The 24340-nt window shown below is 41.2% G+C and overlaps 2 protein-coding genes across 3 annotated transcripts in view; one reads left to right on the top strand and one right to left on the bottom strand.

The window, feature by feature from the left end:
* The window catches only part of NELL1 (neural EGFL like 1), a 755205-nt gene that overhangs the window by 548612 nt on the left and 182253 nt on the right, over window positions 1–24340 (bottom strand). For both annotated transcript variants that reach the window (XM_090263151.1, XM_090263150.1), the window contains 2 exons: window positions 16112–16185; window positions 9727–9826 (listed from right to left, as the gene is read on the bottom strand). In XM_090263151.1, the coding sequence (XP_090119277.1) occupies window positions 9727–9826; window positions 16112–16185 (174 nt within the window). The remainder of the gene's footprint in view (window positions 1–9726; window positions 9827–16111; window positions 16186–24340) is intronic.
* LOC150018073 (L-aminoadipate-semialdehyde dehydrogenase-phosphopantetheinyl transferase) lies at window positions 19831–20830 on the top strand. Its single transcript, XM_090263152.1, has one exon. The coding sequence runs from the start codon at window positions 19868–19870 to the stop codon at window positions 20795–20797; it is 930 nt and encodes a 309-aa protein (XP_090119278.1). The 5' UTR covers window positions 19831–19867; the 3' UTR covers window positions 20798–20830.

Raw genomic sequence — 24340 nt, forward strand, 5'->3', positions numbered from 1 at the left:
TTTTTTTATAGAGAGAGGAAGGGAGAGAGAGAAACATTGATGTGAGAGAAGCATCAGTTGGTTGCCATCATAGACACCCAGACCGAAGATCTGCGCCAGGACCACAGATCTTATGCATCCAGATCAGGGGTCACACATGCCCATACTGGGGACCAGAATGAACCTACAACCTAGGTATTTGCACCGACCAGGAATCAAACCTGCAACCTTTCGGTTATGGACAACGTTTCAACCACTAAGCCACACCAGCCATGGCTAATTACAATTTTTTTTTTTAAGATTATCTATTTATTTGTAGAAAGAGGGGAAAGGAGGGATAAAGAGAAAGAGAGAAACATCGATATGTGTGCGACCTGGTCCATAATCCAGGCATGTGCCTTGATCGGCAATCAAACCAGTGACCTTTGGGTTCACAGACCAATACTCAATCTACCAAGCCACACCAGCCAGGGCATAATTCCAAATATTCTTAACAAAAATATCCTAACTTTACCCCAACTTCCTTCAAGTCAAGGTTTATGTTTGATTCATTTCTCTCAACCAAGAGCTTCCCACACAATGTTAGTTGGATGGATGGCTCATAAATGAATACAAAAATAGATGGGCAGAAATATGGGAGGGTAAGTTAATGAGCAAGTGAATAGAAGAAATAATATATAATGGTATTTAATGCCCCCTCTTAATCAACTGGAAGGCAAATGTGACAGGTTTGTTAGTCACCATTTTTCTTTCTTTAAACATTTTGACTGAGGTATAATTTATATACCAAAAAATTCACCTACTATGAAGATACAGTTCAATGACTTCCAGTAAATTTGTACCGCTGTGCAGCCATGAGCATAATCCAGTTTTAGAACTCTCATCACCCTAGCTGGTCACCTTCATTCTCACAACCCCATCTCAGCATCTGAGTCGGCTGCCAAGGCATAAATCCTCAATTACTGCTCCACACTTCACAATCCTTCTAAAGGCTTTGTCTTTCTTATCTGAGGTGTCTGAACAGCATGACATGTAGACACAGATTCTTCCCTTCCTGGGTATTTGTCTTAGATTACTAAGAGATTAGTCTCTTTCTCAAGTCCTCTGGATAGCTCTTGGTAGCTTTTTCTTCAGCTAGTTATCAACACAGTCTGATGTATGAGATTCCTCAAAGTCACCCTCTTTCTTAAATCAGTGTTTTCTTTTCCAGAATTAGAAGCGGTGACCAGATTGTAGTACAAACACTCACACAAATGCACACACACATATATAAATAAACTGTTCAATACTCAAGTTATCTTGCTTGACTATTTTTAATATGTGACTCTAGAATCTCCAGAATTATTCTCCTATAATTAGAAGCACACAATCATGACTTTTAACTAAGCACTGGACTAATTTAGAGAACACCTTAATTTTAAAAAGCTCTCTGTTGACTTCTTCCAACATGCTAGGTAGGCTTAGTGCTAAGCATATTACACGCATTATCTCATGAAACCCTCACAAAACAACCCTAAAGATTACCATTATCCTCACTTTACAAATTAGGAAAATGTGGCCGAGACTCTGAGTTACTTATCCAAGGTAATACACCTGGGAAGTGGCAGAGTCATGATTTGACTCTAAAGTTCTTAATAAAACCACTAAGACAATAACTCTTCAGTAGAAAGCTTTTGGTTGAGAGAAATGAATCAGACATAGATCCTGGCTTAAAATAAAACCCTGGCATAAATAACTACTACTGATTATTCTGTGATAATTTTTTGGGTCTCAAGTCTTCTATATCCTGTAAAAAATTTTAAGTAGGTCCATTTAAGATCCAATTGCAGGTTCCGGCAATCTGTTCTTAGCAGAAATTGAAACACTTGCACCCCAAAATTTCTGGCCTCTAGTTCAGCACATCTACCCATCTCTAGTAGTAATAACAAAGGTCCACAGTCCCCTCTAAGTGCACAGGAAATAACACTGACTGTCTAGGATGTCCCACTTTACATAGGTTTTGTCTTTATAGCCACCAGGCCACTTGACATCCCATTTTGATGTCCTCACGGGCACCTCACAGCTCACCTTATGTCCCAAACCCACAGTCCCTGGGTTCTCCACATCCACCTATGACAACTTTAGCCACCAAACCAGAACACTAGGAGTCATATTTGCTCTTGCTCCTCAAATACCAGCACTTCAAAATTCTGTTAATTTTATTTCATAAATATCTCTTTATCTATCTCTTTCTCCTCCACTCCACAGCAATAAAAACAAAAATAAAAACCTACTCCAAATTATTATCATCTCTTAAATTGAAATTGCCTCACTTGCCTTCCTGTTCCCCATCTTGTCTATCTCTAATCTGTTTTCCACACAAAGGGATCAGTTTAAAACATACACTGGATCATGTCACTCTCCCCCCTAAAAACCTTTCAAGGGCTCCCCATTTTACTTAAGAAAAGTACAAAATCCTCAACTTTGACTTGAGACAACAAACAAGGCTCCCTCTCTCCTGCCATCATCCCCTTCAACCATTATAAGACTTACTTTTAATTCCTCTAAATAGTCCAACCTCTTCCCTGATTCAGGGTTTTTCATTGCTACACATCCCTGCCAAAATAATTTCAACTTAAGTCTTCAAGTCTTGGCTTAAATATCACCTACTCAGAAAAGGCTTCCTTTCCCCACAAGTCTACATAAAGCCCCATTATTCTTTCCCAATCAGAAATTATCACAATTTCCCATTGTGATAATGGGCAGTTATCAATTTACTAATTATGTGTTTATTTGCTGAATAAATAAAAGAAGCTCATCTCTTCAAGGGAAATAATCATGCAAATTTGTTTACCTTGTGTCCTGATACACTATAGGCACTCAATAAATATTTGTTGAGTTAATGACTAAATCTGCACAGTCCTCCAAACTAAAAATTAAAAGCATTTCAAAGATGAATAAACCAACCCTGGCCAGTATGTCTCAGTTGACTGGAGTGTCATCTTGTAAACCAAAAGGTGGCAGGTTCGATTCCTGGTCAGAGCACATTCCTAGGTTGCAGGCTGTTTGGGGCATGTATGAGAGGCAACCCATCCATGTTTCTCTAACACGTCTATGTTTCTCTCCCTCTCTTGCCCTTTCTCTAACAACAGCAAGCATGTTTTGGGGTGAGGATTAAAAAAGATGAATATAAAAAATATATATTAAAAAAAAAGATGAATAAACCCTGGCTCATAGATGTTAACAACCTTCCCTACAGTTGTTACACAGAAGGTGATGGTGAAAGAGAACCATACACCCAAATATGATTCTAATACTCAATTTCTATCCATCACCCTACACAGCTGCCCAGCCATGATTTTAATCACCCAGGAACATTCAAAGAATGCTGTCTCTGGCCTGAGGAAAGCAGTATGCATCAGCCTTTCTCATTTCCTCGTCTGTGATATTCTTGAATCTTTCCAAAGAACAAACCTTGTTTCTTTCTCCAAGACACACTCCATTATCAATTCCTACTTAAAAATTCAAAGTCAGAAGAAAAATAACTTACCACACAAGAGAACACCATGCATGCACGAGAAACCAAGATGGATGCGACCCACTCAGAGCTCTCACTAGGAGTGCTGAAAGTGAGCAGATGCTCGGAAGAAGACACAAAGCTGTGGAAGAGAGTTTTCCGGTGGTACTTGAAACACCGCCTTAATTTTAGTTCCTACCAGAGGTACCATTCACTCATTTGACAAATATGTATTAAACCCCTACCATGTACCTAAGGCATGGTGCTAGGCAGTAAGCATATAGTGAAAAATGCTGTGAACAGCATAAGCATGTCCTCATTCACTTTACACTCCAGCGCAGATGGACCGATGTTGAGTATTAGGTAACAAGGAGCTATTGTGATGAAAAGAGGCAAGGTGCTCCGGGAATGTATCACAAAGACAAGTCCTAACACGAGGTATTCAAAAAACGGTAAGGATGATGAGGTTGGAGCAGCATGTATCCATATCACGCTAAAGGAAGTTAATGAAGAAACATAAACACTGGGCTCACACTTCTTCTCTGCTGCTTAGGAAAGTCTAAAATTTGAACTACCTCTCATGGCCCTGTGTCTCCAATTCTGTTGCCAGTGTTACCAAGAACAGCTGTAAAACAGTATGCTGTCTTTAAATCCACTGGCTTAATATGCATATACTAAACCCAGCCTGTTACAAGGAAACCCCTCACATTGCCACTCTCCAAATCCCCCACTGTACCCTTTATAATTATAGCAAAACAATCCAACTATTCTGGCTTCTGTAGCCAACATTGGACAAGCATCTTTATAATTTACCACTGTAACTTCTGCCAAGTAAGGAATGAATGGGCCACTATCTCTGGGCAGGACTTGGTTTCTTTATAAGGTAAAGTCTGATTTGCATAGAGCTCCATCGCTTGTCCTCAATCTCCTGCCCCTACTGTATCTCCCAGTAGGTCAGACAACATCACTTTTGAAATGATGTACCTGGACAATCTGAAAATGTGCTCCAGAATCCCCTACCCTACCCTAACTCAAACCCTAGAAAGCCAATCCCTCTCACATCACTACTGCTTGCCCAATCTTGAAAGTCACACAAAGAGCAAAGGTATACTGAATATAATGTGTTCCATGGTAGGGAGACAGCTCCACCCATGGACTGGCTAGGAGGGATAGGGCCCAAAGAGCCTTTATGAAAAACAGACACCCTTATGTACCCATAACCAACATGCATAGCATAGAAGCTTGGGCCCTTGGGGGGTGAGAACATTTAACTCCTAATGGACAGAGGGTTGGCCATGGGGGGATGGGCCTGTTAGAGACTGAGCTCTGGACCCTCACAGGTTCTATCTTAGAAAGCAATTGGTTTTTTCTGCAATAGCCAACACTTAAAAGAGTTTTCTTATCTAAGAAGCCTGGCCTTCACATTAGGTCTTCTATCTGGGGCAATGTGCCTCCTTCTGAGGGCTCCCTGGACCCTGCTCCACTGTGGCGGTTTCAGGACCACAGAGGTCATGGACCCCCTGAAATTGCACTCTACTGCAAATGCCCTCCATTTTCAGCTTTACCAGACTAATGCATAGCCCTGTCATTCCTGTGCCCACACAGCCCAGGGCTGCAGGGTTTGATCAGATCCATCTATCAATATGCAGAGGACCTGACCCATCTACAAACTGCTAATTCCTCTATTTAGGCACTAAGTTACATTCTCACTAAGTGCCCCTTTTTCAGACTCTTTTCACCTCAAATACGCTGAAATCCTTTCCCTAAAACCACTGCAGTTACAGATTCACCTAAAATGGTGAAGAAGGCTAGGAAAAAAGATCATATGATTCCAAGACTCTTTGGGAGGATTTAATTGAAGAGCATAAATTCCTAAATAGTACAAATAATCTCAACTAGTGTCAGCCCAGGCCAGATGACAAGGCAAGTGAACATGAATTAAAATTACAGATAAACTCATTCGGAACAGATGTCGGAAAGAACTTTTTCCCCAGCACTGAAAGTTTTATATATGCAGCAAAACCCTCTAAAGTCATTGGCAACATTGAAGATACAATTAGAGTCCATTATGAAGAAAATTACACCCTGAGGAGTGTTTCAAGAATTCTGGGATGGGCCAAATGATTGGTGTGTTTTCCTGGAGCAATCCTGAAAATACAGACTCAAGATTGTTGGCTTTTTTTTTTTCTTCCCTTTTAACTGTGAGCACTAGCAATTCATGAGTGATCTTTCTTGCTGGGGTCCCATGCATACTTGTATTACTTCTCCCCAGGCAGGAGCAGAGATGCCCCTCCAGTGCCCACTCCTCCCTGCTCCACTTCATGGCCTCACACTTAAGCAGACAGGCTCCTGCTATATATATATGGGCATTATCTCAAGGGGATGATGAGGGTAAACAAGTGTCAAGGTGCTGGTAGAAACTGTCCTGAGGCAACAACAACAAAAAAAAAATGCAGCAGTGATTAGGGATGCTCTGGGGATGCTGCTGGTGACTGAGACCTTGGCCCCAGCAATTGCAAAGTGGCCTCTCCCTGCCAATGTCTATCACCTTGATTCTTTTTGCATGTCTTCCCTCCTAACTATCTGGCAGTTTCTTCCCTGGGAGCATCCTGGTTGCACTATTCAGCCCTGAGGATTTAACCACCTGTTCAGATTACCTTTCTCTTTCTCTAAAGGACAAAGGAATTACTTACAGTGTTTGGCATGACCTGAGGTGTCTGAGCCCCAAGTCAGGGTATCAGTTCGGCTACTATAGGGAACACCCTAAATCAGTCATAGCCCATTATTCTTAACTCTAAGATCTTAGGTTTAAGTCCTAAAAACAGGAAAACTCAGTGTAAAGCTATAGTCTTCACCTCTCTTCTTGATTAGTTAATTGGGGGTGGTCAAGTATGAAATCATATAAGAAAATGGGCATGACTCAAAAAAAAAAATAATAGCTTTCAAATCAAGCCAAGTTATAACTTGAGGAAACAAGTCATATCTCAGCAACATGGGTTTTAATATTATTTCACATATACAAATATATAGAGCCTATCAGCTAGTGCTAAAACTAATTTCACTCAAAGCTGTTGACATAAAAATAACAGAATGATATGGTAGAAACATACCTTCATCTACCCTGCCTCCTACATTTAAAGAATTAATTCATAAAATGCCATCATTATAATAATCATAATTTTAAAAGTTGAAGAGCTTTCTGGATGTTATATAATCAGCCAACTGAGATCAGAAAGCAGAAAGTACTCTGTTTTCTCAAGTTCCCAGTCTAAGCCTCCTCACATAGGGTGGCTCATCAGTCCTAAAGAAAATAAACCCCAGAGAACTTCCATTTCCTGAGCAGGAATGAGTAAGGTTTTAACTTAGTCCTCTGAAAAATAATACTCCTGTGGGGTGATTTCCCTCAGACTAATGACCTGACATTCACAGCAAGACAGACCGAGATGATAAATATGCTAATTGCAGGGCCTTCGGTGTGGGTAGTGAAAGAGGCTACAGCCACTTCATTTTCCATAACCAATATCATCAGGGTGGCTGAAACCAGACAGGCGAAAACCCACCACTGTGCTCATCCCTGAGAATGCATTTCCGCTCATCTGAGTCCTACCTCTCTGCTCCCTGATCCCTGCCAGGTAGCACACAATCTCAGTCCACATGGCAAACGGTATAAAAATTACTTCACATACAAATAGAGTGTTTCTCACCTTTTCATTACTTTCTGTTTTAGAGAGGGGAAAGGAGGAGGGGGAGAACTGAATAATTCGCCTTAGCAGAGGCACACTGGGCATTCTAAGTCTTGTCAGAGCAGTAATTGGCCAACCCCTTCCTCCTCTTGCAAGACTCCACTCAGCAAACATGAACATGGAGGGAAAGGTAAAGAAACAGCAGTCAACGGGGAAAAGTATTTCCCACAATATCATGAGCAACTATCATGTTACTTCTAAAGATACTCTTGGGAAATAAATTGGAATTAAAAGATATGGAGTAAAATTCACCGAGAGCGCAGTTTGAGACTATAGACCTTTGATTGATTTTTTGTTAACTGTCATATACATTTTAGGTTCTCATAAAAAAGAAAGAATTCCCCGCTGCCCAGACAAACATGCCTTTTATTTTCTAACTGTCGGATGTGCAGAGCAAGCCTCAGCGTGTGGACGAGCGGGCAGGGTGTCTGAGCTCCTCTCTGTTATGGGTCAACAGAGAGCAAGGAGGTAATGATGGTAAGTGGTGCTGAAAAGGGCCTTCATCAAAAATGATGCTTTCTCCAGTCCAGCGTCTGAATTCCGAGATGGGAGGAGAACGGAGAAACCCGGAAGAACCCACATACCTCAATAGTTTAATGCAACCCACCCCCCACCAGAAGTCCCTCCCACCATGTTTTCTGAAGACATGCTCTGGTTCCTATCAAAATGTACATAAATCCCTGTAATATACATCCTTTCCAAAAAAAAAAAAGCCCATCAGCTGATTAATAAGAGTTGGTAACTTCCTGGCTGAGAAGAAAGCAGGTAGAAGGAAGATGAAGAAAAGCATCACTGTCATAACTATGGTCTAATCCCTGAAGCCTTGTTCCTGCCTCAAAGAAGAGGCAGTGAAAGCCACTGGGTTGCTAGCAATGGGAGCCATAAATGAGTCTAGTGTTTAATGAGATGTCATCTCTCAGCATCTTTGCTGGGAAAGAAAAGGAGCACATGCATTCATAGAAGTGCTAGCAGAAGCAGCCACACCTGGCCTATTGTAAACTGGGGCACAGCAATAAAATGTCTCTTGAATTTCTGCGAGATAATCAATGATTCTGCTCTAATGAAACCATAAATCAGAAAGGATTTCCATAAACTGAATCCACTTGGCACCTCAACGAACAGCAATTGACAGACCTTGCATTAAATTGCAAGACCTATCTAACTACCCTATCAGTTTCCAATAAATGCACCCCTCTGAAAATCCCAGTCAATCATTAGGTATTTCTAAAGCATCCCAGCGGCAAATGTGCTAGTAGCCCCAAGAGCACATAAGTAAAGGAAGACACTGTGATGGCATGGTTATCGCTTCACTGATTCTAAGAGCCATTCATGGTTCTCAACATGCTAAAGCTCCTGAGAATGTTACCAAAATATTACTCTCTCAGGACCAAGCCAGAGAGAGATCTCAGCCTAAGATGAAACACTCCATGATAATATACAACATTTTTATATATGAGAAGGTGCTAGCGAAGGCGCCAGCACATTATGGGCTGCCACCTGTGCTTGTAAATAAAATTGGATTGGAACACGGCCACACTCGTTTGTTTATTTACATACCTCTTTTCTATGCTGCTTTTGCAATATAACAGTGGAGCTGAGTAGTTGCAAGGGAAGCCTTCTGGCCCTTCACAGAAAATAGGTGCCAACCTTCATGCTGAAGAAGATTGTTAACCAGTAAAACACAAGGTTACTGCTACACTGCTGATTCTTCTTAACTCTAGAAGCTTCCACAGTAAGCCGAAAGGGATCTAACTCACTATTTGAGAATGTGGAGGAGGATTTATGGTGGGTATACTTTCCAAAAAATAGCATTAAGTTTCACTGGATTTGTTTTTGAAGATTTCAAATAAACTTAAAGATCTCCTAATCAGATCTCCTCATCGAATTCTAAGTTTCAGAGATAAAGTGATATTTGAGGGGTCTGAAGATAGGAGAATAAATTTGGGAAAGAAGGGAATTTCAAGAAGAGAAAGCAGAACAATTTCTGCCCAAGAATTAAGTAGCAATTAGGTGTTACTTACCTGGACCATTTTTCCTCAAAGAAGTTTAAACATTGTATATGAATCTATGAGTAAGAATTTTACTGTAAGTTATGCTCTGTTGGCTGTAGGAATTGGCCCATGGAAAGGGCTGAAAAAAATGCTTCCAATCCCACTCGTGAGAAATATGGAATGATAATGGTCATTACTGCAGGAACTATCATTATCATTATTATAAGAACTACTGTGTTTTGAACATTTATCACATGCTAGGTACAATGCTAGGTGCTTACACATTACCCCATTAAATCCTTACCAGCAGTTCAATGAAGTAGATGCTATTATTATCCTCATTTTATAATTAAAGAGACTAGGACTGAGAAAGGTAAATGGGGTATCCAAGTTTCTAAGCAGCAGAACAGACTTTTTGAACCCATGCTATTACCACCAAACAATTCATTAAACCCTCACATCCCCAAAGCAACTCCTACCCCCAGGCCACGCTCAGCACACCACCAAGCCCACTTACCTCTACAGACCCTACAGCACTGATTCTCTGGGAGAATGTGGTCCTTTTCTGAGCAGTTCAAAAGAGGACATGCTTCTGTAATTTTTACTAAAACTCCACCCTGGAAATCAAATGAAAACAAAAGAAAAAAGGTTCATATTTTCAGTAGATGATATGCATCTAACAGGATCTAATGCTCTTGTTAACAGTTACCTGCAGTGATAACAACCTGCAATAGTTAACAGTTCTCCAAGAGTTCCACAATCAAGACAAAGTCAGAAATTAAATCGGCGAGCCTCCTGGAGGAGAAGGCACATTCCCCTTTCTGTACCAAAAGAGCCTCAATTTCAACCAATGGTTTTTGAGTCTGATCTGTGCCATAGAAGGTCACTGCCAGTGTTCTGGGAAATTACTGTAACAATCGACTGTTGGGTGGGGAGTCCTCATCTGTAGTGTTTGCAGGTTTCTGTGGTGCAAATACCCCAACGATGGCAGATTTTGAGCTACCAGCACCACGTCACTGAACACAGAGATGGGAGTTATGTCCGATGAGCTCTTAGAGCTTCTCTGAGCCCGAGTCAGTACCTAATGGAGCACAAGCCCTAGGAACCCAGAGGAAAATAAGACATCTTCCTTGCCCTTGATGAGCTCACAGTTTGGATGAAAGAGAAATAAAAAACCTCTTAAACTAGGAACTATAATAAACACTGTACGTCCTTAAGAAAATGTGCTCTAATTAAGGTATGATAATGTGTCATGGGAGAATAATTAATTCTGCTCAGGTGTGGAGAAATTATGAAGATGCCACCGTTGAGGAAACTTGAATAATGGAATAAAATAAGAAAAGGACTTTCCCGGCAGAAGAAACAAAGAGCCAAGACATACACATACATAGGAGCTAAAGAGGATCATTTAGATGAGCACCAGATTTTCCCTACATATAAATAGAATCACTTACAATAAAAATTTAAATACCAGCAGGTGGATCTTTATGACCTTACTTCACCAAAGGTCCTCTTCGTTCACATTATGAGCATATGTATTCAGTTTTGCTCTGAATTTAAAAATTAGTCCATTATTATTAAAAGGGACATTGAGAGCCCCTTATTTTATCTAAAATGTTGTTTTTCGCTTCCATTTTTTATAAGTATAGCATGTTCTCACTTGCATTTCCTTTTATTCATTTTTAATTTTTTTCAATTACAGTTTACATTTGCTATTATTTTGTATTAGTTGCAGGTATGCTAATGGTTAGACAATCATATACTTCACTTTCTTCTAATCTTAAAGGGATGTTTAAGTCAACCAAGAGGCAAGCTTGAGAATAAGAGTCTCATTTAAGGCCAAAAGGTAATTTTTAACATAGATGGAAGAACAGGTGGAGCTGGAAGCCAAGAGGGATGAGGAAGGTATTGACTTTTCATCTCCAAGAGACTATCATGCCAGTGATCCCTGAGTTCACTAACTTGGCAGGAATTCCCATTCTATCAGGCATACCCATTGTTAAATATGAGCATAAACATAACTTTAAATGTCAAATGTAAATTTAATCTCCAACTACTCATCATTTGGATAATTTACACCATGGCTTGCTGGCCTTTCTCATAAATTTCAGCCCAGACAGTTCAGCCTCTAGCATTCCTTGGGGTGTCTTCATTTTGTTCTTCCCCTTTGTTCTCCATCCTTGATCTGTCCCAAGACAACCAGCTTTCTTGCTTTTCTCATGATTCTACCTTAAAACAGGATTAAAGATCCGATAATTTATTCTGCTATTCCTCCTCAGTTCACCTTTTCAGTTACAATGCTTTCCCACCCCTCAACCCTGGCCATGCTGGGTGGTACGTAGCCCCACAAGTTAGCACCAGTCTTAAGGCTAAAGTGTCTATCAGATGTACCTTTCCTTTCTGCAACAGGGAATCAAACCAATTATTACAAACCAATAGAAGTTAATGACCTTACTTTCAGGAGCATAAGCTAAATGCACAGGAACATGCAATGCTTAATTACTTACCATTATGGCCTCTACTTCTAGCCTTCAATATTAATATATCTTTTCATTACCTCCTGCCTCCTTGCATAAGTAAGAATAGTGGATGCTGTTGGACCTCTTTTATCAGTTCTGTGTGCTTATCCCCAGCTTCTGAATGCTTTGTTGCTCATGGCTCATCCCTGTGGCACTCAGAGGTCGCCCTAGGGCACTGGAGCCCCTTTGCCCATGCAAAGAACCAGAGTTACCTGCAAGTTCTGCATCTCCCACTCCCAAGGCCCAAAGCCAGTGACTAGCAGGCATGGGAGGTTCTTCACCTGGAGGAGAGACAATAGCTGGAGTATAATTTACACTCCGAACCCCTTGAGGGATCAGAGTTTTCCAGGCTTTCCACCTAAACTCTCCCCTGCTCAGTTTCCTGCCCTCCCCTCTCCTGCATCTCCCACACTCTTGCTGGTTTCTCCTGAGAGCTACCATAATAAATCACCTGTATAAACCCTTGGCCCTGGGAGAACCCAAACTAGGATGATAACATGAACTTCACTTTTACTATCAAAAATCAAACTATTAAGAGAAATTATCTCTAGATAGTAAGATGCCGGAGTGAATTCCATTTTCTTCCTTATAACACTTTTCCCCCTATATTCCAAATTCCACATCTTCTGTTGTATTTGCTTTTGTAAAATAATATTTAAAATGCTAGATTTTTTAAATCATCACTATGAAAGTTTCTTTTTAAATAAAAATGCTTGCTTTGATTGCTTATTAAATCAGTCAACAATTATAATCAACCTTTAACCTCTTTAATGAATAAAAGCATTCCAAATGTTTAAATAGAGACAAACCATTTTCCATGAATTTGATAATAATAAGTGCAACCAAATCCATTTAGGCAAGCCACATAATTAGGCACAAATCTTTTTAAACTCTATTTTCAAAACTATCTCAGGTAAAAAGAATCTAATGATTAACATTTTTCATCCTCCGGATTACGGTATGTTATTTTATGACCCCTGGAACTCTGCATGGGAGGGAACATACAATTCTTCCAGTCTTTCTAATTTAGGGTTACCACCCTCATGTCACTGGTCAAATAGAAACACTTTTAAGTTACTAATCACTGTGCTTCAACCTGAATTCCTAATAACATGAAATTCACATCTTTAAGTAAAATTTGTTGCTGGCCTAAAGAAATATTGCAGGGCATCAGTAATCACACAAAATTGAGTGAGACAGCTAGAAGATATTATTCATCTTGATATTTTAAATTTTTTTACTTATTAACTGATTTTAAAGAGAGAGAGGAAGGAAGGAAGGAAGGGGGGTGGAGAGAAAGAGAAAACATTGATTGGTTGTCCCACTTAGTTATGCATTCATTGATTGATTCTTGTATGTGCTGTGACCAGGGAGTGAACCCACAACCTTGGTGTATTGGAACAATGTTCTAACCAACTGAGCTACCTGGCCAGGGCTCATCTTGATTTTTAAAAATTAATATATTAACTTCTAGAAAAACTTGGTGAAACTATTTGAAATAAGACTTTGTTTCCTGTCTAACTGGTAGTGCTGAAGCTTTAAAGTGACCCCAGGAAAATGGAAATGGATGAATCTCCAGGCAGCCCTTTGTCAACTGGGGATATCTGAATTTGAACCACAGATCACGGAAAATTACCTAATTATGTGCTCAATTCTCCCAAGGATAGTAGTTACGTAGTACCATCTGAAATGCCTGGAGAGAAGTTAATTCATTACATAGAACAGGTACCATAGGGCATTAGGGTTTCAATCTTGAGAAGACCTGAGGCCCTCCAATCCTATACCCATCATCCTTTCTCCCTGCTGACAACATCTATTAAATGTGTTCCAAGGCTCTTTCTATGGCCTTCTATAATGCCACCCTTTATCAAAGAAAGCAAAGAGCCATTGCCTAACCAATCTGGTTCTTAGGTGGATTAACAAGTGATAATTCAATCCTCTTGTACTTATTCTTCTAAAACTCAGAAATGAGTATTATTTCCAAATAAGTTTAACACTATGAGGAGTGGCAGAGAACAGGCTAAGAGCTAGACAACACAAGCTCAGATCCCACCTAGCTCACTGACCAGCTCTGTGACTCTGATCTCCTGTGCCTTAATTTCCTCACCTGTAAAATGGGGATAAAAATAGGCCCTACCTCATAGTGTTATTCTGATGTGTATATGAGGTAATATGTCTAAAATATTTTCAATAGTGTCTAGAAAATACTAAGTGTTAAATATTACTGTCAATGACCCTTCTCTTTCTACACCAAGCAAACATTTAGTAAATCACTGTAGAAAAGCAATAAAGGAAGAAATTGATGACTTTTTTTTGTCTTTTTAAATTGTTGTTCTTTTACAGTTGCCCCCGTTTTAATGACTTTTTAAAGAGGATGACATTATTCACACATATACACATACCACTTATGCAAAGAGGGTAACCTGTCTGCCCCAACTTCTTTCTAAATTGCAAAACTGTAACAAAACAGACGCAGTAAAAGAGAAATCGAAGTGTGTAGGGCACCTACTACCATGAGCCAAGAACACTGTTACAAACTATTCCAATAATCTGGTACTTAAATCCATGCCCATATTTTCCCAGCCTCAAATGATGCCTGTCTTGATCTTCTCTGATGATAACAGAGATCGAGTCATCATTGTGACCCCACTGCTTCTGCTCCGGAAATGAAAGAGATGGTCAGGTGTAAGGGACAGATACATGGCAGATACTGGGGTCATCAGCCAAGTGAGCAAAATTGCCTTTAGTAATCCCAGCTTTCCCAGAGGTAGAAGAAAAAAGGAGGGGTTTTAGAATCCAAATCATTTTCCCTCCCTTAGAAGCAAAACAAAATACAGAGATCATGACGTGTGTCTTACAGTCGGGGAGGACATGTACGGTCATACTTACAGAATAAGGACAGCTCACATTCATGGAGGACTTACTTTGTGGCAAGCACTCTGCCAAGTTCTTCACTTGCTTCATCTCGGTTAATCTGCCCAACATCCCTAGGTGGTAATGTGCCAGCCTCAGGTTGGAGACCACCCACCAGCTGGCCCACTCCCAGGCCTGGCAGTTTGCCTTGTCAATGGAGAGATCACAGAGCCCTTGCTGTCACATGATCCCCACCTATGCCACAGCCTAGGAGCTCCTGCACACAGAATCCTTTGGTGCAGAGACCACCACCCCCATGCATGCACACCAGACTGTCTGGGGTCATGGAATCTCCCACATTCGACAGCCAAGAGGGAGCAAATGAGAAATACAATAGGGAAGTTCAAGGAAGTGAACCCCTGAGGTAGACTCTGACCAATGAGAGACAGGAAGTAGGAAACAGCCATCCCTCCCCCAAATCCCCCCAACCCCCATAAAGAATTGAATCCAAGCTTCTTGAGAGGTTCTGCAGGCCTCTAATGCCTCATCCTCCCCTATCTTTGAAATACAGTCCTTTCTTTTCCCCAGCAAATGAAATAATGTGGGACAAACACCAACAAAGATGGCTTATTCTGAGACACAGTGGTTCGGGTCAGCATCTCCAATGACACCCCACCAAAGCAGCCAGGCTTTGCTGTGGGGCTGCATCTGCCCTAATGAGCCACCTTGCGTTGGCTCGCCATGCTTCCCTTCCTTCCCTCGGTCTCTCACTCTGGCACTCCTGGGATGAGACCTCACCCGAGCAACTGCATGGCTAGCTTCCAAACTTTATCCAGCACATTGCTCAAATACTACCTCCGCAGAGAGGCCTTCGCAGATGGCCACCTTACAACTCTCTAGCCCTTCAGCCTGCTTACATTGTTTACAGAATTTGGCATTATAGTGTACATTTATTTGTTTATTTTCTTACTGCCTGTCTCCTCCACTAGTCTACAAGTGCTATAAAGACAGGGACTTTGTTTTGTTCACTGATGCACTATCCTGGTATTTGTCAGTGGCTCGCCGCATGTTTGTTGAATGATTACTGGATGAGATCTATGGTTTTACACATCTTCATTCAAGAAACACACGGGAGGAGGCAGGTAGGAGACAGAAGCATTTTCTAACACTGTATCAGACGCTTGGGTGTCGAGGTGACACTGTCCACAGCTGGCATCACAGACTGCTTCCAACACAAGTCAAAACCCCTCCCCCCCAGGGCTACCTACCAACTCCCTGACTCACAGTAGTTTCTATCTCCCTTCCCCTCTCACATCCTGCCCTTAATAGCTTTGCCCAAGGCTACCTGACCCACAGCTGACCACAGGCTAACCACACAATGACAGTGTGTGGACTTCAGTGCACCACAGAGAGTCTTCCTCCTCAGGGACCCACTCAGGCCAACATGCTCCACTCCACAACCCTATCTAAAGCCAACATACCTATCTGAAATTCCCCGCAAGCGACAGGGATCACAAGATTGAAACTTACTCGGCATTCCCGACAGCTCTTGGTTAAAATCCGCTGGCCTTCTGCAAGGACTTTTCCTCCATAGATACATTTTGCTGTAATAAAACAAAAAAATGGGTCAGACAGACAAACTATGGAACAAAATAACCTCAGAGGTGCCATCAAACTCCAATAGATTCCACGGATCAGAGACTCTCTGACTTTAAGCGACACAAATCTCTTTGTCTAGAATAAGGCATGGGAATAGTGTGGGGATAACTGCTGAATCCCCAGTCAGACTACCATCCTAATTACGTTTGTCATGAGCCCTTTGCACCAAGGATATACAACTATTTCAATGACGCAGTGGCAGAAAGAACTAGAGAGTGAACTAATGTGGTTAGAAGTTAAAACCAAGAAGCAGCTATCATCTCCAAGAAGTAGAGGAGCAGGAGCTTTGATTCAGACACTCCAGCTCTAAGATGAATGACTAGGGGAAAGGGAACTCACCTATGTTCCATTCATCAGAACTTTATCCACAGTGCAGAAAGATGCCATTTTTCCCTTGTGATCATGAAAAGTGCATGTCCTTAGCCTATCTGTCCCCAAGAAGCTCAGAGACAACTAAGAAATATGGGCCATGCCAAGTAAATGCTTTATCAACACCCTGGAGAGACTGCCTTTGGAAAGGTGAGCTTCACGGTCTAGTGGGGACATGGAGTAGACAGGCCTTGCAAAAAAGTTAAAAGAGAAGCATAAAATGGACCTCCCACCACTTGATTTAGATTCTACTGGGACAGTCCTTGCCTCAACTTGCTGACCTACTTTTAAACAAGTGAAGAATATGTTAATTTGATACGACCCTCATGTGTCTCCACGAGATTTTCCAGCCACATCAACAGGAACGGGGAAGCAAAGGCCTGATCACTCCCTCTCCCACCCAGATGAGGATCTTTCCAGCCCAAGTATTTGGGAGAAGCAGAAGTGAAGACATGCACGCTAAGAGATCCCTACCACCAATTTCTGTTTGTTTTATAAAAATCACTTCATCTCTCACAGCCTCCATTTCTGTCTGTTAAAAACAGGTTGATTAAATGTGATAGTGTCCTAGTTCTAGGATGCTATGACTCATGGAATGTTCAAGTATGTAGGGACCTTGGCAATGAACCTGTCCAGCTCTTGTTCACCACAAGAAGGGGCAAGTCCAGAGGCACTGGTTTACTTAACCTCATGATCCCAGAGAGGAAGCTGTTGCGTGCTACCCAGATGCCCCCCTCCCATGGCCAAAGGACACAGTCCTGCAGCTGCTGGGATGGTTGACTTAGGACTTGTTCTTGGCTAAAGAGAGCCACCTATCCAAGTGTCAAGTCCCCTTCAGGCAAGAGTGGGTGATGGAGGGAGTACAAAGTTTTGGCCTTTATAGTCCCAACTGCGAATGACTCTGAAAGGTCCTTCAGCCCCAGAACTCCCTGCAAGAATGATTGAGGTAGCTTTTGTTACTGCACTGCGGTTCAGCCTCTCCTGCCCAAGTCTGCTTCCGCCTCTATCTCACTCCTACTCTAGGAGATCCTGACAGAACTTCCTGATAAAGTACAAATCTCCATTTTGGAATTTTGTTTTCCCTCCTAACCTGACCCGCTGCAACACACACCTCACTCAACTCTGTTCAATCTCAAATTCACTCTCAGTGGATGGCCCCAGCCCCCAGCACCACACCCCACCACGTGGGATCCTTCTCACCTCCTCCCTTTGTCCAATCAGTACCCACATTCTAGCAAAGCTCCCTCTTTAAGTTTCTCAAGTCAACCTCCTTTTCTCCATCCCTCACCACCTCCCCATGGACAGTCTTCCTTCAGCCATCATCATCCTCCAGTTTAATGAACCTGAACTTCCTCACTTGGCTTAGGTGTTCTGGTCTCAGTCTTTATCCAGTCCTTCCCCATACAAAAGTCAGGCCATTTTTTAAGTGCAAAGACAAAGCCCTGCTTTAAAATCATTACAGATCACTCATGCCCTCAATACAGTCCAAATTCCTTAACTCAGCACTCAAGGCCATTCATGCGCCTCCTCTTTCTCTCTCCAGCTTCCTCGCTCACCAGTTCCTATGCATTCACTCACCTTCCCAAACATCCACACCTCCACAATGCTCTGGCCAGGAATTCTCTCTCCCTCCTGGGAGTGGCATATACTGTTCTCTCCTCCAGGAAAACTCTGCCTCATCCACCTTCCCTGGCAGCCTCCCTTCCTATACACCCATCAGTTTCAACTTAGGTCTCACTTCCCCCAATAAGTTGTTCTTAACTTTTAACACTTTTGCGATGCCCTGACTGTGTGATGGTATTGTACTCTGGATCTAGCCCTAACACAGCACATATCACGTTTTACTTCAGTGGCCCAGTTAATTATACAGTTCCCCTGCTAACTGTAACCACTGTAAAGGTAGGGACTGTGTCTATTCATAATTTTATCGCCAGCCCCAACCTCAGTGCCTCTCTGGGCTTAAGTGTCAGTAACAATAAATAATGCTAGAACTAACGAGCCTCCGGTTGGTAGTAAAAGCCAGTCACATTTCCTGATCCCCAGATAAGAGTTCTTTCTGCTATACGATGCAATTTTTTTAATTTATTTTTATTTTTCAATTACAGTTTACATTCAATATTATACTTTAGGAGCTTCCAATGTACAGCAAAGTGGTTAGAAAATTATGTACTTTACAAAATGGTCTTCCCGCTGCTTCAAGTACCCACTGGCCCCACGCATGCTCATCCGGATGTTATTGACTATATTCCCTACGCTGTCATCCACGTCTCTGTACTCTGTAACATTAAAACAGACACCAAAGGTCTCAGAACAAAACAGCAATGACAATAAAAAAGTAGAGAATCAATGTGATTTTCTCGATCGGGTCCTTATTATCCTCATTAACTATATAAACATACACACAGCCATAGCTCAGCACGCATCGGCTTCAGAACTCGTCAAACCCGGTACTCATCGCATCTTGACAAGAAAAACTGCTTCATCAATCGGCGCTTGCTCGCCACTTGTCGCACTTGCTAGAACTGGTACGAGTCACAATGCCACCCCACAGGAGAGAATGCTTCATCATCGCTTGCTCACCACTCATCAGAATGAATTAATGACAAATACCAAGGTACACAATGCATACGTGTGTGTGTGTGTGCATGTGTGTGTGTGTGTATCCCTAATCATCTTTTATGGCTCTATTTTCTAGACAAATCATGACTCACTGGACCTAATGATGACGTGGATTCCCTAATGCCCTTGCCTGCTTGCATGAGGAGCCCATATATTCCAAAGCCTGGAATTCCTGTCTAATAAACTCCCACACTCCCCAGCACAGCTTCGGCCAACCTGGAAAGATGGCTCGCTCCAGAGTCACAGTTCTGCTAAATGCCCTGCTGTCAAATCCGCCATCTGCTTCCTGGCCCAAGCTGGGAAGCAGAGAAATAAGACTTTTCTTCCTTATTTTGCCCCTTGCCACCCCCACAGTGGTATGAGCACACTGGCTATCTTGTCTTAAGACACATGCTTGATTACTCTTCCCCCAACTCATCCCAAAACTCCTACCGGGAGATAAGAGCACTTTATTGTTTACATTCACAGCGCACATTGGGACTCATCCAGCCCTCAAATCCACCAGTTGATATAAAAATCAAATGTCCACTGAACTTTATGCCCTCCCACGGCAGCATGCTTTGGGGGCTGCAAATAAAACCACCATGATTCTGCAGCCCCGCCATCAGGCTCAGCGGCGGCTAGGTTCGTTTTCAGCGTATGGTTCTCCACGCCAAGCAGCTTTGCTTGGTTTCAGCAATGGAAGGCGTGCGCTGGGCCTTTTCCTGCGGCACTTGGCTACCGAGCCGAGCCGAATGGCTCTTGGCGGTTCGATCAATCCAACCTGAGGAGAAGGAGCGCATTGGCCAGTTCGTCTTTGCCCGGGACGCTAAGGCAGCCATGGCTGGTCGTCTTATGATAAGGAAATTAATTGCAGAGAAATTGAATATCCCTTGGAATAATATTCGTTTGCAAAGAACTGCAAAAGGAAAACCAGTTCTTGCAAAAGACTCATTGAACCCTTACCCCAATTTCAACTTTAACATCTCTCATCAAGGGGACTATGCTGTACTTGCTGCTGAACCTGAGCTACAAGTTGGAATTGATATAATGAAAACTAGTTTTCCAGGTCGTGGCTCAATTTCAGAATTCTTTCATATTATGAAAAGAAAGTTTACCAACAAAGAATGGGAAACAATCCGAAGCTTTAAAGATGAATGGACTCAGCTGGATATGTTTTATAGGAATTGGGCACTGAAAGAAAGCTTCATAAAAGCCATAGGTGTTGGACTAGGATTTGAATTGCAACGTCTTGAATTTGATATATCCCCATTAAACCTGGATATAGGCCAGGTTTATAAAGAAACACGTTTGTTTCTGGATGGAGAAGAAGAAAAAGAATGGGCATTTGAGGAAAGTAAAATAGATGAGCACCATTTTGTTGCAGTAGCTCTTAGGAAACCCGATGGACCTAGACATGAGGATGCTTCATCTCAAGATGATTCTAAACCATCCCAGAGGCAGTTTACTATTCTTACTTACAATGATTTGATATCATCTGCTGTTCCTATGACCCCTGAAGATCCTTCATTTTGGGACTGTTTTTGTTTCACAGAAGAAATTCTGATACGAAATGGTACAAAGTCATGATATGATAAATAACAAAGGGAAATAAAAACTGTTTGTAATATTCTGTATTCACTAAAAAAAATGCCTGATACTATCAAATTTTATTTTGCAAAACCCTTTGAAAAATAAAAACAACTTTTCCAATTAAAATAGCATACTCCCAGTTCAAGATAGCTTAGTAGAAATATGTTTACCTTTTCTTTCTCCTCAGAATCGCATTTGCATTGAATTGACAGAAGAAATAGAAAGGGGCGCAGAATCTTAAGTGATACAGGCATGCCTTGTTTTATTGCACTTTGCTGTATCGTGCTTCAGTTTATCGCACTTCACAGGTATTACATTTTTTTACAAATGGAAGGCAAGACCCTCCACCAGCAAAAAGATTACTGTAGTCTGGAACTGAACCCACAATATCTCTGAGGCATGCAAATATGCAATAAGAAAACATTTAAATTCCTCTCCTTCAGACATAACTGTATCAGAGATAACTATTTCTAAAACCTTTTTCTTGGCAAATGAATCCATATTAATATACTTGTTATTTAATTAAAAAATGGGAACATACTATTTTGTAATTTTTTTCTCTTAACTGCACATCTAGTGTTCATAAATAATTCTGTGGCAAAACTGTTAATGGCTCTAAAGTATTCTCTTGTATGGCTGATAGCAGTTAGGATGCTTTTGACCAGAAGTAACAGTGTCCAAATATAATTCACTTAAGTAACAAAGAACATTTATTATCCCGTACAACACAGTTCAGAGGTGTCATTAAGGATACTTTTTTGCCTCAGCATGTTTGTTTTGCCTTAGACTTGTTTCATGGTCATGGGAGTTGCTGCTGTAACTCCCAGCTTCACATCTTCATAAAATTGCATCTAAAAGTCAGGAAAGGCTTTTGTGTTTTTCCCTCACATCTCAGTTTTGTCAGTGAGCAGTCCATTTCCCAGGAGTCCCCAGATTTCCCTTCATTTTCCCTTCACTCAGATCAGATCACGACAAAGCTGATCCTTAGACTCCAGAAAATAGACTCTCTAAGGTAGAAGCTAAGGTGAAGTTGGGAGGATGGCATGGAGGGGAAGCCCACTGCCTGCCTTAAGGGAGGTGTGCCTCAGTTTATTCATTATTCCTCTTTTTTAGACATTTTGATTGTCTGCAGACTTGATTGTAAGCAGTGGTGCAGTGACTCATCTTGTTATCCACATTTGAGGTGTATGCTTAGTTATTTTTTGAGAAAGTTTCTGGAAGTTGAATGGTTGATTCAAAGGGATTAAACTTTTTAGAGCTTTGATAAGTGTTGCCAAATTGCTCTCCAAAATGGCTGTGCAAGTTAGACTTCCAGTTACCTTTACATGTGTGACCATCTTTCCACCCCCCACTTGCATACTCCCTGATAAACTGTAGATGCTATCTTTCTTTTTTAATTTAACCTTTGTCAATATAAGTGCAAAATGGTACCTTATTTTTTTAAAATTTCTATTTCTTTCATTACAAAAGAGGTTGATATGTCAGTGTTGTTATTGGCTATTTGTATTCCCTTTTTAATGAACTACCTGTTTATTGTCTTTGCCTGTTTTTGAGTAAACAGAACTTAATTTAAAGTGGAAACATAATATTTAAAATGCCAAGACCATCACATTGATGACAGAATCTATTTGGTTGGCCAAAAAGTTTGTTTAGTTTTTTCTGTACAGTGGCACAAGTAATGCTTTGTCTTTAACTTCATTTGAAACTGTTTTGTTAGATTGTATTGTGACAGCTGTGATACCAGCATGCATTAAAAAAAAACTCACGGAAATTGCTGAATTTTTTATGCAGCCATTTTAATATTGAAGAGGGAAGAAGATACACAACATTTTCGGCATATTATGCTTTATTATTTCAAGAAAGGTAAAAACACAGCTGAAACAAACAAAAAAAAAGACTTGTGCAGTTTATGGAGAAGGTGCTGTGACTGATTGAACATGTCAAAAGTGGTTTGCAACGTTTCTTGGTACTATCGACATTTTGGCCAAATAATTCTTTGCTGTGGAGCTGTCTTATGCATTGGGAGATGTTTAGCAGCACCCCTGGCCTCTACGCACTAGAAGCCAATAGCAGGAGATAGCTGCCATACTCAAAATATCCAAATCAATAGTTATTGTTGAAAATTAAGTGTCTTTTATAGAAAAAACAAAATGGACTTTTTCGCCAACCCAATATTATATGGTTGTAGTGCACGTCTTGGGGAGTTAGTCTTGTTATTGTTTAATATCAGAAAGTGAAATAATTTTATTGTTTCCATACTAAAATTGAAAGTTGTATGTAAATTGTATAAAATTAGATTCCTTGCTTAGTTCTAAAAAATTGGAATGTTTTATAATTTTTTTATTAAGCATGCCCAAATATTCCAAGTATAGTAAATACTGTGTTTTAAACAGATAAATAGCATTTATAATATAGGAAGCATTATCCCTAGCATGAATCTAATGGTGATAGGAGAAACTGTCATCTGTCTTGTTGTTATAATAAAACTATTAACATTGAAAAAAAAAAAAAAACCACCATGATTCTGCGTCCCCGGCCATTTGCAGCTTTGGCACTAGTGTAGGAGTGTCTATGATCATGATATCAAGTGTCTACAATGAAATTACCTTAGGACAGCTTTCAGGATTACCACTGGAGGAGACAAGACTGTCCCCTACTGTCTCACACTCACCCCACTTCTCTGGCAGTGCCCCTCTTTGCCTGCCACTGTCTTCCTCCATATGCCTAACATCAGTCCTAATCATTATCCAACCTTAGCTCTACAGCCAAAAGACTGATTTTTGATGTCTGAGGAAATGCAAGCATAAGGCAAATCAGGCTCCGACGCCTCTGGCTGGGGCATTTGGGACTCCAATCCAACAGCTTTCAGTATGAGTAGAAATGTAAATGGATACCCGAAGCCCTTCGTATCACAGCGGGGACATGCAAACAAGGATATTTCACAGTGTCTGACCATGAAATTGAAACTCGGCACCAACACACACTTCTCCATGATGTCAGACATCAGTGTACTGGGGATGTAGAAAAAGAGGCATCCAGTTGATCTTTTTTGCACCCAGACTTCTGGCCCTGAAATTTGAACCTAATTTCTCTAGTGCAATGATTGGACACTTTTGCCATTTGGGCACGCATCGAATCAACAACTGACAGGTACAACTTAGCACTCCTATCAGATGTGGACATGGGCTTGCTCTGTCTTTATTTAGGTCTTGTACCCTGCGCATACTTCAGCCATCATTTGGCACTTGGTGTAAAAGAGAGCACCAGATGAGAAAGGCTGGACACCCACAGATCCTCCCTCCCTCTGTGAGTTCATTCATACAGCTGGCTTCAGGTACCACCCGTACGAGCCACAGCCAGTCATTTGGCTGTCAACATCTTTGCCACATTTTCATCACACGTTTTCACCACCTAACCAACTATTGGCAATTTTACCATAAAAGATAAAATAACTTCTTGATAATTAGATTTCATTTCTCCATTAACAAATCAATTGCCTGCAGCTGGTTTAATGTATTTAAGCTACTTGTCAATTTCACT

Source organism: Furipterus horrens, unplaced genomic scaffold, assembly GCF_987537825.1.
Source record: "Furipterus horrens unplaced genomic scaffold, mFurHor1.1.pri manual_scaffold_2, whole genome shotgun sequence".
Classification (NCBI taxonomy): Eukaryota; Metazoa; Chordata; class Mammalia; order Chiroptera; family Furipteridae; genus Furipterus; species Furipterus horrens.